Source organism: Gopherus evgoodei, chromosome 7 (assembly GCF_007399415.2).
Source record: "Gopherus evgoodei ecotype Sinaloan lineage chromosome 7, rGopEvg1_v1.p, whole genome shotgun sequence".
NCBI lineage: Eukaryota > Metazoa > Chordata > Testudines > Testudinidae > Gopherus > Gopherus evgoodei.
Window position 1 is genome coordinate 108,889,611 of NC_044328.1, and position 15,807 is coordinate 108,905,417.

Consider the following 15,807-nt stretch of genomic DNA (forward strand, 5'->3'; position numbering starts at 1 on the left):
TAGGAGGGCTCCTGAGACTGCCTGTAATGTGATGTCCATTCTCCATCCCACCCTGGTAAAGCTCTGACCTGTGAGTTCGCAGCATGTGGGTCCTCTAGTCTTGGCCAGCCTCTGAGCTCTGTGTAAAGCTCACTGTAGCAGTAACTCCCTGTGACTGGCCCTCCCGCAGGTTTGGGTAGTGCTTAGCTCTGAGCTCAGGGGATTCTCCTTGTTCTCACTGTGGCTGTTTTATCCCTCTGCAGCTGCTCGCGGAAGGACCGATGTGAGCGGGCTGATGAGCCTCAGCGCTTTGCCTCAGACCTGCGCCAGTGCGTCCAGCTCACCGTCCAGCCCAAGAACATATCGGTCACTATGTCTGAGGTCTCGGTAAGCTGCTCAGCCTGGGGGTATATAAGTGTCACCTGTGCTAGCTTCATTTTGGTGCTGTGGCAAAGTGAAGGCAACAATTTGAAATAAAAATTCAATATCAAACAAATAGAGAAAATGATAAATAGATAGTGATCAATTATAAATTACAAGTTATGAAATCCAGAAAATTGATAAGGGAAGCTAAAGACAGGGAAAAAGCCATTCCTGGCAGGACTAGGGCTAATAAGGATTTCTTTAAGTATATCAGGAATAAAAAAAATCCTGGAGCTAGTAAAACTATTAATAATGATGTAGAAAAGGCAGAACTGTTCAATAAATCGTTCTGTTCTGTATTTGGAAAGAAGCAGGATGATGTACTCGTATCACATGAGGTTGATAAAGTACTTTCCAGTCCATTAGTAACTAATGAGGCTGTTAAATAGCATCTACTAGGGATAAGCGTTCTTAAATCAGCAGACTCAGTTAACTAGCACCTAAGAGCTGGCTAAGGAGATCTCTGGCTCACTGATGACAGAGTTTAATAAATCTCTGTTAATATAGGGGGAAATTCCAGAAGACTGAAGAAATGCTCATGCGCCTGTATTCAAAAAGGCGCACCAGAAAAGGCTGTTGTGATGACCTGCTTCACTACAGGCTGCTTAGCTTGACCTGGGCAAAATAATGGAAAAACCGATGCGGTATTCAACTGATAAAGAGTGAAAGGATAGGAATATAATTAATGCCGGTCAACACAGTTTTATGGAAAATAGGTCTTGTGAAACAAACTTGAATCCAGTCTTTGGTGAGATTGCATGTTTTGGTTGACAAAGGTAACTGTGTAGATGTAATATACTTAGATTTTGTAAGGCATTTGATTTAGTAACACACAACATTATGATTAAAAATTAGCACTATGAAGTACCAATAAAGCACATGCAAAATGGAGTAAGGACAGCTAACCAGCAGATCTCAAAAAGTAGTTGTCAGTGTGGACTCACCATCAAATGGGGTTGTTTCTAGCGCGGTTCTGCAGGGACAGACTCAACACTATTCAGTATTTTCATCAGTGATCTGGAAGTTGGTATAAAATCACTGCTGGTAAACTGTATGGAGAACATGCAGATTGGCAGAGTGGTTAATGGTGAGGCCAGGGCAGTCAGACCAAGCGATCTGCATCACTTGGTAAGCTGGACTCATACAAACAGACTGCATTTTAATATAGCCAGATACAGAGCTGTGCATATTAGACTAAGGCGTGTAGGCTTTTCCTGCGGAATGGGGGATTCCAAAAGGGAGTTAGTGGTCAGAGTGGACAGGCAACTCCAGACAAGTGCCCAGAGTGATTCTGTGGCAGAAGGGGCTAGTGCAGTCCTTGGGTATATGAACAGGAGAGTAGTGGGCAGGGCAGGGCGGTGATACACTTCTGTATACGGCATAGGAGAAACCAATACTGGAATACTGCATTCTTTTAAAAGGAAGTTGAAAAATTGGAGAGGGTGCAGAAAAAGAGGCATAAAAATATTTGAGGGCTGGAGAAAATGCCTTATTGAGAGAGAGACTTAAAGAGCTCAGTCTGTTTATCTCATCAAAAAGAAGTTGGAGTGGTGACTTGATTATGATGTCTAAGTACCTTCACAGCAAGAAAATAACAGATACTAAAGGGCTCTTTAATCTAGCAGAGAAAGGCATGAGAACGACCAATGGCTTCAGTGAAAGCCAGATAAATTTAAATTAGGAATCAAGCACACGTTTCTAACAGTGAGAGTGATTAACCATTGGAATAGACGCTCAAGGGAAGTGGTGGATTCTCCATCTCGTGACGTCTGCAGATCAGGACTGAATGCCTTTTTGTAAGAAGTGCTTTAGCTAAACACAAGTTATTGGGCTCAGTTCAGAGGTACCTTGATGAAATGCAGTGGTCTGCGCTATGCAGACCTTTGGGGGTGGATTTGATAGCAGCCTTCAACTACCTGAAGGGAGGTTCCACAGAGGATGGAGCTAGGCTGTTCTCAGTGGTGGCACATGACAGAACAAGGAGCAATGGTCTCAGACTGCAGTGGGGGAGGTCTCGGTTGTATATTAGGAAACACTAGTTCACTAGGAGGGTGATTAAGCACTGGACTGGGTTACCTAGGGAGGTGATGGAATCTCCATCCTTAGAGGTTTTTAAGACCCGGCTTGACAAAGCCTTGGCTGGGATGATTTAGTTGGGGTTGGTCCTACTTTGAGCAGGGGGTTGGACTAGATGACCTCCTGAGGTCTCTTCTAACCTAATCTTTTATGAGTCTATGCAGGAAGTCAGACTAGATGATCTAATGGTCCCTTCTGGCCTTGTGCTCGCTGAATCTCACCTCCTTCCTTGCCCCCGGAATTTTCAGGAATGAGTGAGTGTTTGCTTCTGGACTTGGGACCGGGCTCCCCTGCTGGATTTCAGGGAGCATGTGGGTACTGTTCCTGGCCTGGCCTGTTGGCTGGGCTTGGTCTGGTTGATCATTAATGAGTTCCTCTTGTTAGCTGATTCTCTGTGTGATATTTCTCCCTCCTTTCCCCAGCTGGTTCTGCAGGCCTGGAATGTCCCAGATCTCTCCGCTGGGGTAAACTGCTCCTTTGAAGATTTCACGGAGTCCGAGAGCCGCATTGAAGATGGGAGGATCTACTGTAGCTCTCCATCTGCAAAGGATGTGATCCCCATCACCAGGGGCAAGGGTGAGTTTAGGAACCACACTTGGTCCATGTCACCTTCACAGCGGCTGCCTGACATACCTTGCAGGACTTTCCCATGGAAGCCACATGCAGACAGGAGCTGGGCTAGTCGCCGGCTTTCCCCTTATGACTTAGTTCCGCAGTTCCCATAGTGCTGTAGACCTTGAAGCCAGCGAGGAAGCATGAATGTCTGGAATAGTTCGATGGCTGCTCAGCCACCCCTAGCCTGTATATTTTAAACTTACATTCAAAACTCTGCCTCTTTCTAGCTATCTATAGCGTAAATGCGTGTGACAGCCCCCCTCTCTGCCACAAGATAGAGGAGAGGGGTAAAGTGTGTCAATACACGTGTGGTCAGGGTGTGGGCATTCAGACACACACCATCCCTGCCCCCTGGATGAAATTAGCAGTGCTGTAGTCTCTCCAGGAGAGCAATGCGGAGACCCTATCATTTGGGGCATTTAAAGCTGGCCTGGACCAGACATGAGGAAATGCCCTGTCGGGATCAGTCCTGTGTTGGCCCTGGGGAGATGGCTGGGTGAGCTAGCAGTTCTTTTCCATATCCAGCGGCGCTGATGCTGTGGGGCTGGACATGCAGCAGTGGGAGAGACTGTTTCTGTTCTCTGCACACTTGTATGTGCATGTAACTGGGCAGCCACTTGTCTCAGGGATAGAGTCAGGGGCACATTCCAGGGGCACTGCTGGGAGGGGTTGGGGGGGGGGCTGGCCAAATTTCAGTGAGTGGCATGGTTACTTGGGGCAAGGGGTCACAACGCCAGTCAGATTTGGCCCGGCCACTCCTCCTTCTGGGCCAAATGGTGTAGTGACCTGTTACACAGAGAGTCTGTCCCCGTATAGCAGCATGCAGGTGAGTCTGCCAAGAACTCGGCTCCTGGAGGCATGGATTCATATGCTGTGTGGGTGAGAGAGGGGAGACTGCAGCTAAGAAAGGGGTAGATGCTTCATTGTGCTCTGCCCTCACCCTCTCCCGCTTGTTGCGCACAGCTGCCTGTAGATGACCCGAGCATCTGACTGTCAGTCTAGCATTGCGGTACTCTACAGGGCTCTGTGGCACCTCATTCCCTAGCACTGGAGCATTCTCCAAACAGGCTGATTTTGCAGCAGACTCCACCAGACTCTTTTGCTGGCCTAGACTGTTCCAGTATCTGGTTTGGGTGCCCTCCTTAGCCCCTCACGGTGCTGCTACCATGAGCACAACCCAGGGCGCGTGCTCCTCCGATCCCCACCTCCACCTGCCAGCACCGCGCAGAGCAGGAAGCTGAAGGGGCATTGTGCAGAGCAACTTTGCCTGTCCTCTGAGCCCTGCCAGCCAATCAGGAGGCTTCCTGAAAGAGAGCCCTCCCTTTTTATCTCAGTAACTGGATGATTTTGTTAGCTATTTGGGGTTAATTGGGATTGCTTCGTGCCTCAGTCAATCTGCACACAGGCCTCGATTGCTCGCTGCTGTGCCATGTGCTCTGTTCCATAGGCCTCTCTCTGATCCATGTCCCTTGTGCCTGTGGCCCCTCTCTGAACAGTGCATGCACCTTGTTCTCTTGCAGGCGACAAGCGGGTGGTGAAGCTCTACTTGAAGTCCAAGGAGACTGGGAAGAAATTTGCTGCTGTGGATTTCATTTTCTACAACTGCAGCGTCCATCAGTCGTAAGTGACCTGGGCTGCGTGAGTGGGTTCTGAGGAGGGGTCAGAGTAGGGCATGAGAGACGGAGACAGGCAGAAGCAGGCAGGGAGAGATGCCAGCTATGCACCTAAGAAACGTGTGTAGACAGGCCCAGACAGTGCTAGCTGTGTGCTATGGCTCATTGGGATTTGGGGTAGGATTGTTGGGGATCTAAGCCAACTGGTCTTCCCCTAAAGTTTGGTGTAGCGAAGGGGCAAGGACTGGACCAAGGTCCCTGAGAACAGGGGAAATCTCTAAACAGTCATAAATCCATCCCGTCCTTGTTGTTCAGCTGAGAGAGAGGGAATGGGAGTCCATTCCTGCTGCTTCTCCAACAGAACCGTTTGCAAAGTTCCAGTCAAACACACCTGTGCAATCTCATGCAAGGCCGTTGTGCTGCGCAGGTGGCACTCAAGACAATAAACTATCTTGTGAAGGGGTGACTTGGCCTGCAGAACCGGGAAGGGAAGAGCCCACAAGTGTGACATTCTGAGCCTACGCTGGGTTTGCAGGACTGGCAGTTAGATAGCCCCCAGCACCTGGCCAGTTTCTTTACTTGTAAACGAAGCGCTTGGACCTGGAAGCAGATGTGAGACGATAAACATGGTGCCCCACAGTGCCTCTTTTCTACAGTCGCTGCTCATAGCAGAAGCTCATTTGAAAACTAGGATTTTCTTTTTGGAAAGCGTTGGAAGAAACAGGGACGAGTTGGATACTCACCAGAATGCAGATTCCTTAGCAATTCCTGTGACTCAACCTCCTCTTTTAGGGGCTGCGCATCTTGTTATGCCTTTGAACAGTTAACATGCAGGGCAGGAATGACTTGGCTATGCAGAACTCATGAAATCCTACATTTTCCTAGGGATGGCAGGTTGGGATGTTCCTGCAAGACTGAATGGAACATCCTGCATATGGTGGAGCATTTGCCCAGGAGTTTTCTAAATGGAAGTAGCTGTGGATTAGCTTTCTACCCAGACTCTTTTGGAACCTTCTTTAAATGTGGATCTGTGATGTCTTTGAGCCATGCTTATGATAAAATATGGGGTGGGATATGTGACTATTGGGATATGCAGTGATGGGTGATATACCCCATGTGTAGATAACATGGCAATAAGTGTAGTATGCAAACTTTAGTTAGAGAAGAGTCGGGGGTGTATTTGGGAAAAAAAATTCAGAGCTCAAGAATGGTTCTTGAGCTCTGAATGTGAGTGGTTCTGTTCTGCCAGAAACCCTGCATTCAAGAGACAGGGTGATCAATGATTCCAGCAGAGTGGATGTCTGGCAATGTGTGTTGGAAAGTTTCCTGCAGAAGAGTTTAGCTCCAAATCATAGGGGCAGCCTCGAGCTCTGCTACAAAAAGCCTCTTCAAAGACAATTCATCAAACAAGCTGAGTTTTCAACTCTGATGAGGGAAAAAGCAGTTGAGATGCGGGAGTCCCGGAATGGTGCCTGGAAACCTGTAGTGAATATTCAAGCTTCAGCATCTGGGGCTGCTGGTGAACAGGAGAGCCTGAATACACCTATCTGTACCTATCTGCCAGGGAGATGTCTGTATCCAGGTGGAATTGGGAAGGGCCTCTAGGGCATAAAGGCTGGGCATCAGAACAGAGCAGTCAGGACTGTGAGGTAGACAGTTGAAGCTGTGATGTACAGACAGAAATGCTCCCTCCAGGTATTTTGTGTTGGGGAGGTAAGGCCGGTCCCACGTCTGGCAATTTGGTACTGCCTGCTGCTTCTTCAAAGAGCAGATCTTTACTCCCTTGCAGAGAGAGGGGTGAAGAGAGTTTTAAAACTGGACTTTCTCTCTCACCTTGACCCAAGACAAAAGCTCTGTCTCCCTTCATGTCGTGAGATTTCAGTACTGTTAGATCAGCTTGGGCTGGGGAAAGTTGCATGTCATTATTTTGCAAATTTAAAAAGCAGGTGTGATTTTAAAAAAATAAATCAGTAAAAGAAACAAGAGTTTTAACTACAAGTGGCATCAACTGTGGCCAGATTGGGGCCCCATTGTGTTGGTCTAGAGGATAGAGATGCTGAGCGAAGTGGCATTTTATTTTATGGGCATGACGTAGAAATAAAAACCCGTAACAAAAATCCCTGCCTGATTTATTATCAGGTTGAGGTTTGATTTTGGATGCATTATTTAAAAAGGCTAATTATGGATTCATTAATATTTATGGACTCTGGGTTGGAGCTGATAGGAAAGTCCTTGTTCAAGGCTGTTGAACATTTTTATTATTTTCTTTACGTCAAGGATTTTAGAGTTTGGAGGCAATTTTAATTGTGTGCCCTGCAGTCAAGTCATAGCCGAAGAACATGACAGTATCCAGGGTGATGCAATACGTTTAAATACCATTTGCAGACAGGTGGCTTTAATGGATCTCTTCAGAGTTAATAGCCTTTTGGATCCAAGTTTCATATTTTGCAGAGGAAAATCTATAAGTCAGCCTGATAAATTCTGTATTAGGAACAATGTGTTTTTCCACAAGGCTAATGTTTTTACTGTCTAGTTTTCTGATCACCATGTATTATGTTTTACTTTTACATTTGGGCAGCTTCACTTAGGTCAGGAGTCAAGGGCCTGAGTGTTGAATCATTTCTCTGCTTGAGGATGAAAGGTTTGGGAGATTTTCAAATCATTATAGAAAGATAGAAGAATTGTGGGCCAGCTGAAATTGGAGTAGCTACCAGGAACTCTAATGAAGATCCACCAATTTATGCCAGTGGAAATGCTGGCCCAGTGTGTTTTCAGCAGAGCTCTGGAAAAGCACTGAGAAAATTTGCAGCTAAAATCCATTTGCAGATTGTGGGTCTGGTCCTGCCATGCATGGAGAACCTTTGATTCCTGTTGCCATGCATGAACTGGGCTCTCTGTGCATTTTCTAAGGGCCCTGGGAATCTTGGTCTCGCTATAGGGGAGACTTGGGTAGGGTAACAGTATGTTACCCCTCCCACCTCCCCCCTTTTTTATTTTTAAGTGACCATAATGAAAATGAATCATCAATAGTCAAGATGAGCTTAAAATAACTTGTTTAAAAAGTCTCTCCTGTGAATGTATCTTCGAGAGAACAACCTAAGGGGACTTTATCCTATTTCTTTCTGATTTGTTATCTTAGGGCTTTGTGCTTCCAACCAGCACTCTAGACATGGGCTCCTCTCCTTGATAGATTAGCATAACCAAATCTCTAATGAATTTCATTGGCATTTCTCCTTTCCCTGGTTATAGGGAGCTCTGCTTGGGGGGCTTAGAAAGTCTTTCCCTGCAGTACTGCTAATCACCTCAGATGACGACAGCAGAAATAATTTTAAGCAATCTCCTTTACTTTTCCGCTTTGCTGCTGCTTGTTTTACTTTTTGTACCTCCTCAGCTTGGGGGAAGGGAAACCTCAGGCTGATCACTTGCACTTTCTATTTCTGTGTGCATAGTGCTACCGTGTTGGGTTTTCTGATAGCCCAGGGGAATGTTGAAATCAACAACCACAAAAGGCTGTTTATATTGAAAGCTTTTTAAAAAATCCATGAATACATTTCGATTGGTGTTAGGTTTTTGTAAATGGCCTCTCCTCCCACTCTCTTACATTCCTTTCCAACATTTGCAACCTAAATCTCTTGTTGCCGGCTACAATTTTCATAAATGGTTAGTGTATTACAGTGCCCAACCTTAGATGCCATAAAAGGGTCTGATTTTCAGAGGGGGGATGAAAATCAGGCCCTTTAAGGTGTCTCAAGTTGGGCACCAAAATCCCTTGAAAATCTTGTCACAACTCCCTTCAAGGAGGAGGTGAGATCTTGATCCCACATCTGGATGTCATTCAATCCTCTTTCTCTTGTAATTTCCTCTGGTGCAGGGACTCCCTTGGTGGTGTAGGGCAGGCGTAGTGGCCCAGTGTCACTGTCCCCACACAGTCTGTGGCACAGGAATTTGCTATGGAGTGGGTCAGGGAGGGAAGAGGTCTGTTGGGGCTGGCGGGCCTGTGCGAGTGTTCCAGCTATTCTGGGCTGCTGAGCAGCCTATATGTAGCTGTGGGAAGTTGCCGTTAGGTAGAACAGCCAGTAGTGCTGCTGTAACATGTGCTGAGGTTTGGGCGTAGAGTTTTGCCCACTGCCATCTGGAGCTGGGCCTCTTGCAAGGTGCAGGTGGGAATCAGAGCCCTTGTTTCCAGTGTAACTGCCGCTTTACAGCATCACTAGGAAAGCAGACCTTGTCCTGAGCGTCGTTGGGCTTGAATTAAAATAGAAACTAGCTAGGTTTGCTTGAAGAGTCAGTTTGTGTTAGCAACAAAGATAATGCACCTTATTCCTGATTTCCGTAGTAACCTCTTGCAAGGGAAGGACACTGACAAGGAGACAGGTAGGGGATTCTCAGTAATTTCCCCTTTTGGGAAGCTATGGCTTTCCATGCTCCAATTAACAAATAGGAATTGGGAGTTGCTTGGAGTCCTCCTGGTAAATCTGAGACGGGGGGAGGAGGAGGGGGTTAGAACTCTCTTTTATAAATGCCCCCATGAGTTAATCTGTTTTGACCTTGTCGGTATTTTCCAAACTGCTTTGAGAGGGGAGAGCCATGACAGAGCCTTACAACGATTCTCTCGTCGCTCTGCTTTACAGAGAGAGGAATCACCCTGACACTAGGAATTGGAGGCCTATAGCACCTCTCAATACAGATTATGTAATTCTCACTGAAGTGCTGTTGACTGTTGACAAGGTTGCCCCACAGCTGATTTTTCAAGGCCAGTCCTATGTGACATCTAGCAGATGCGCAGAGAAGAATCTAGTCTCTATCCTTTCAGAAAAAGCTGCGGCAAGACGACCCAGGCTCCTGTTTGTTAAACCTAGATTAGCACAAAGCGTTTGACTATGTACTTGCTCCATGTGCTGGGGGCGTCTGCAGTTCTGCGTGTAGTGACTAGATATGGCTGAGCTTTCCCTGAAATGCCTGGGGGAGGCCTTTGGTTAAGGGGTAGCTAGTTATGCTCTTAGTGTGAAGTCTGAGGCTATATTAAGCTGTCCTGAGCCCATGGCTCTGTGTGTTTTCATTAAATCTTTGGCTGAGAAACATACAGAGTAACGCTGGGCCCTGTTGCACTCCCTAGTATAATGCATATTTCGGTATGGAAAAGGGATTTAGTGGCTTCTATGACAACATTTTCTCCTCCCTTACTCTGGATCACAAGGAGGAGACTCTATGGGTGGTGGGATCAGTTCATGGAGAGGAGCTGGGCTGATGGGAGACATATTTCAGCTTTGTAGAGCACAGAGTAACAAAATGTATAGCCCCAGGCTGTATTCTCGTTCTGGGATCTTTCCTCTGCAGTGGGGATTCTCCTTAGAGTGTGTGTGTGTGTGTGGGGGTGTCTCGGGGGCACCCATTAACTGTGGGAGCCCTGTCAGCACACCTGTATTTGAGCCATACTTTGTGGAGCAGTGGAGACCCAGAGCTGATGCAGAGACGCAGACCCCACACCAATGGTAGGGGCCTTCCCCTGACCCTGAATTCATGTGAATCCACTGGGTTTGTGGGCTGTCCATGCGGGCTGGTCTTTAGGTCAGGGGTGCAAACTCTCTTCCTCTCCCCCACTCAGTGATGGGATGATTGTGTAGGAATCTCCCCAGGGAGAACCTAGTGTAGGTTCCTTCCCTGCTAGCCCTGCCCCTTGACGATTTTCTGTCCCCATCAGGTAGACACTGTTTAAAGGCTACTCCAGCTGCTTTGATAATCCAATTAGTCATTCTGTGTCCAGATGACACGGCCCTTCTTGTAAGCGTTAACTCCCTTGTCAAGGTGTTCTTCAGGAAATTGAGTCCTCTTTAGAGATAAAGACATAATGCTAGGTTCCCATATTGACTTGAATAGAGACTGTGCTCTGGTTACATAGGTGAGTGAGAAATTTGCCTTGAAAGTGAGTTGGAAATTCCAGAGAGAGAGAGAGTGAGAGAGTGAGCTCAATATAGGGACACACTTCTGAAGGGAGAACTCTGAACTCAGACATCTAGGAGGGGGGAAATCATAGATATGAGAGCGGGAGGGTACTGGCAGGAGGGCTGGCCTGTAGGAATATAGGGACTGCCGGACTGGATCAGAGTAAGGGGCATCTATAAGAGCATAAGAACGGTCATACTGGGTCAGACCAAAGGTCCATCTAGCCCAGTATCCTGTCTTCTGATAGTGGCCAGTGCCAGGTGCCCCAGAGGGAATGATCTGTCCCCTGTTGCCCATTCCTAGCTTCTGGCAAACAGGCTAGGGACACCATCCAGTCCTGAGTCCGTTAGTGTCCAGCCCCAGCTGCTTCAGAGAAAGGTGAAAGAAACCTCCCAAACCCAAACAAATTTGTTCCCAGTATTTCTTTGGCGGGGGGGAGGGTCCCCCCTCTGGAATCTCTTGGTCAGAGCTTCTATTGTGGCTTCTCTCTGAAGTTTTGAGCCAGAACCAGAGAAACTCTGGGGACAGGGTGGAGGGAGGTTTAACAGACACGGGGGCTAGTTCCTTAGTTTCTTCATTTCGATGAACTGGCAGAACATTTGGGTTTTAACAGAAGTTTGTTCAGACTCACATAGGCACCTGTGCAGAGATGAATCCATTACAAAGTAGCAGCCCCACTAGCATGTAAACAAACTCCTCTCATTGGCATAGGGGAATGGAGAAGGTCAAATGGCATAGGGAGCATAGTTCTAGCCATGTCGATCCCAGGATATTAGACAGACAAGGTGGGGAAAGTAATCTCTTTTATGGCACCAACTTCTGTTGGTGAGAGAGAGAAGCTCTCGAGCTCTGTGTAAGCTCAGAACCTCGTCTCTCTCACCAACAGAAGCTGGTCCCATAAAAGGTCAAATGGTGATAGAGTGCCTGATCTGGATGGATGGCAGGATTTTGGAAGGTCACAGAGGGGAACTTGGTTGATGGGAGTGGGATGGCACTTTGGATTGGGGAAATCACGCCTGGGCTCACACACCCTTCCTCTGTGTAATTCTCATATGTGAAACATTAATGCCATCAGGTGCTGACACAGAAAACAAGGAGGCCCAGAGCCCTGCCCTCAGGTGGTGACAGTGGTGGCCTTAAGAACCATCAGTGGTCAATAACTGAACCTCCTTAACATCTCCCAGCAAAGCTGTTCTTTCTTGGAGCCTCCACCACACCGGCCCTGTGTTCTGAGCTCCCCCTGTTGGCCACGTGGCAGCAGACTGCCCATAAACCCTACCCCAGAACGAGGGCAATGTGTAGGGTGATACTGGTGCACAAAGAAGGAAGCGAAGCAAAAGAAGCTGGTTTCGTTTCTGCTCCACTAGCCCTGTGGGAAAGGGAGAGGGGGGCCGGAGTTGGTGTTTGTCCGATGGGGAGGCAGGAAAATACATTTTATTTATAAAGCTTATTTGAGGGCATCACAAATAAGAGGCCCAAACAATACAGAAATGGCCAAGCAACTGTAACTCTACCACATCTGCAGTTGGGTGTCCTTCTAACTTTAGGCATGTGAATGCTGCTGCGGTTGAAAGAGCAGCCCTGTCTCACAGGTCAGGCTTTTGTTATAAGTCTCCATTAGGCAAATGGGATTTTAATGCATTGCTTCAGGGGCCGGGTGCTACATGGCAGTGTAAGGAAGGCAGGGGCTGGGCTCGCTGCTAGTGTGTGAATCACTGCAGCCCCTGCTCACTGCACAGACTCTTCCAGGCTCCTCACCCTGCTGTTGCCTTTTTCCTTCTTTCTTCTATAGCTTAAAACTAATTTGTGTTCCTCAGGAAAGTGTCGGCTGCTGGTACTTGCTAGAGCCAGGTGTAGTATGGACAGGTGTTGTGCAAACTCTCTTAGCTCTGCTCGTGCCCCCGCTGTCCAGACTTTTGGTCCCCCTGCTGTCCCTGTCCCAGACTTCCTACATGGTTCTGCCTGTGCCCGGCAATTTAGATGCAATTGGTGCTTTACAAAACAAGTACAGATCGTGTCCTCATCCTGCAGATCATATAACTTTAGGGCCGGATTCTGCAACTTTTACTCCCAATGAGTAGCATTTACTTATGTGAGCAATCCTACTGCCTCTGATGGGACTGTTATGCTACTTGTTTGGCGTAAGGGATGCAGAAAATCAACAACGACATGAGGAGCTGGGGACACACAGCGGTATAGGGAGGACAGAGGCAAGGTCGATAAGTTCCCTGGGAGAATAATGTGCACATCTTAAGGTTTCTCTTTTTAAATCTAAGGCTTTGGTTGAAAGGCCTCCTTAAAGCTGCAACTTTTCAGGAGAGACTCCGAGAATGGGAGGGAGGGGGTGTAGTGAGCAGGGTCAGGAGGGAGCCCCAGATATAGGGCAGCACGAAAGAAGATGTAGAGGTGAGTTCAGAGAGGCATCCACAGAGATGGGTTAGGTTGAGCAAAGAGAGCGGCGTGGGTGTAAAGGAGATGAGAGCCAGCCTGCAGCACTCCTTGCTCTTTCAGTCCTAGGTCTCTCTTGTACCCTGGTGAGTATGAAGGGGGCTGGCAGTTTGGTGACATGGACAGAAGTCTGCCATAGACTAGCAGGAGACTGCTCAAACTCGTGGGGTTCTGTGGGGGGGAATGCCATCAACCCACTGATGACTCCCACTAGCACAGGCCTCCTTAAACCACCCCCCATCAATGTGTTCTGCAGATTAATGGAAGCAAAGCACAAGGCGCTTGCAATGCAACCTCCCTCCCTCTCAGCTGCCACTCCAAATGTAGGCTATAATGGAATGTAATATTTCTAAGGATGTATCTTTCATCCTGAGATACCGTCTTAAAAGTAGCTCGGGGGATCTTAGGAAGTCAGGAGCTGCTATGCGTATGCAGATGTTGTTTCCATCAGCACAGATCATGTATATAATTTTCCTTTCCAGTGAATCTCTCTTGTTCTGTGTGTGCCCGTAATGGAACTTGCCTCCTCCTCCCTTCACCTCTCCATGGTTTGCTCCGTATCCTTCCTCCAGAGCCGGCTTGTGTAGAAATCACTGCTCCAGGCAGTGCTCCCCACCAGCAGGGCTTCCTCCTAGCACCTCACGTGAAAGAGCCCAGACTTCTCATGTCAAACACCTGCCTCTTCCTTTCTCTCGCTTTCGGGGAGCACCTTTGGCCACCTTCACCTTGCATCTTCCTTCCTTCCCCCCCGCTCTCTACTTGTTTCCCCAGTCAGGCTTATCTCCCCCCTGTGGATTCTTGTTTTATTCTCTGCCTTCCCCTCTCTCTGCACAGAGCGCTGAAGAGTTCTCGGTGCGCTAAGCTGGAGATGAGAGAATTGAGGGGATTTGTGCCCCAGGCCATGCATCTACCAATATAATGGTGAGGTGCACTCTGTGCCTGGGGATGAGAGCGAGTTAAGGTGAATGAGGAATGATGCTACCCCATCGGACTCAATGGAAAGACTCCTGTTGCTTCACTAGGCTTGGACCAGGCCCTGGGACAGCAGGAAGAAGGCCATGGGGACTTGAGCTGCTTGATTCTAAACTGTTGACAGGAAACTGTCTCCTGATGTTGTGATCCACAGGTTCTCGGACTGGGCTCTGTGGAGCTGATTGTGTCCTAGCTGGGATTTCAGGAGTGACGCTTTCTACTCTTTATAGCCTTTTCTCCATATAGCCTGGTGACTCTCCTGCGGTATCCAGAGACTTCCTTGACTCACTAACCTCAAACACCCCCCTGCACTGCTGCCTGGTGCTCCTGTATCAGATGTTTCTTTGTGTCAATTGAACCGTGAGCAAATTCAAAAATGACCCCAGAATTGGAAGGAAAGCAGCCCCGCTGAGCCATCACCTAGCGGGGACAGCAGGCCATGAGTGGAGATTCTCGCCTCAGATCCAAGGCTCAGTGTCCCCTACTCAATGCTGCTCACTCCACCTCTCTTTCTGCAAGGCTTTGTGTTTATTAGGGTGATCCTCGTTGGCTGCAGACCTCACTGCTCTTTTTCTAGGTGGGGGAACCTACGGCCATGATGCACCCCAGCCCATTGTGGCCCCCTTAGATGTTCCAGAGAAAACCCCAGACATGGATCGTTTCATGACTATGAGCTCCTTGGGGGAGGGATCTGTTTGTACAGCACCTAGCACAATGGGGCCCAGGTCTATGGCTCAGGCTTCTAGGAGCTACAGTAATACAACTAATAAATCGTCATCATAATGCTCAGAGACCCTTAGGAGGCAAGGAGAGGGGGAGTGTGACTGGCAACTCTGCTAGTCTGCCTCCTGGTGGTTGCTGCCAATGAATCCAGTCCCTCGGGGTCGGTTTCTATTTTGCCTAAGTGGAGGTCTTTGCTGAGTTTGTCTCCACTCGTGACACTTGGCTCCACCACTTGGAGGAGGCAGGAGAAATTGCTGGTGAATTAGTCATGGGTAACATGGCGGCTGAGCTGGTTGGGGCTCTGTGCCTACATCTGGGTCTGTATTGTGGCTCCAACAGAAATAGTTTCCTGCCCAGTTTGGTTGGTTGTGGAACAGGTGCGATAGGAGAGTTGCTGTCTGCCCCAATGTCTAAAGTTTAAGGATGAGTGTGAGGGAGATTTCCTCCAGTTATCAGGAGTGATGAAAGCTTTTTAGCTGATAAGTGACGAGGAATTAAAAATGCCTGACGGTGGGAAGCAGGAGAGAGACTGCACAGATGGCAGCATGCTGCCGAGCAACCTGCCACTGCATCGGGAACAGACAGTAATGACAAATGGACACTTCAGGATAAAACCTCAAATGCGCAGCACAGCCTGACATTGGGCAGAATGCGCCTCTCTCAAATGCACAGCAGAGAGCTCGGGCTCTTTTGTGTGCTTTGGCAACACCAGGGATCCAACTGGGCCAGTTTGCTGTGATTCATTGAACTAGTAAGTTTTGCTGCTAGAGGTATCTCATCTCTAGAATCTCAGTTTTCATTATCTTCTCTCTAGCATTTGCTTCCTGTTCTGAAGGTTGTTTTTCATAACGGACAAGTGCAAACTAGTGCAGTGGTGTCTGAGGCCATGTCTACATCTAAAATTTTGCAGCGCTGGTTGTTACAGCTGTATTAGTACAGCTGTATAGGGCCAGCGCTGCAGAGTGGCCACACTTACAGCAACCAGTGCTGCAAGTGGTGTTAGATGTGGCCACAC

The 15,807-nt window shown here is 48.0% G+C and overlaps 1 protein-coding gene across 5 annotated transcripts in view; it reads left to right on the forward strand.

Moving 5' to 3' along the window:
* Positions 1-15,807, forward strand: part of PLXNA1 (plexin A1) — a 401,191-nt gene that overhangs the window by 261,792 nt on the left and 123,592 nt on the right. For all 5 annotated transcript variants that reach the window (XM_030568426.1, XM_030568425.1, XM_030568430.1 and 2 more), the window contains 3 exons: positions 243-366; positions 2,901-3,054; positions 4,614-4,713. In XM_030568426.1, coding sequence (XP_030424286.1) covers positions 243-366; positions 2,901-3,054; positions 4,614-4,713 — 378 coding nt within the window. The remainder of the gene's footprint in view (positions 1-242; positions 367-2,900; positions 3,055-4,613; positions 4,714-15,807) is intronic.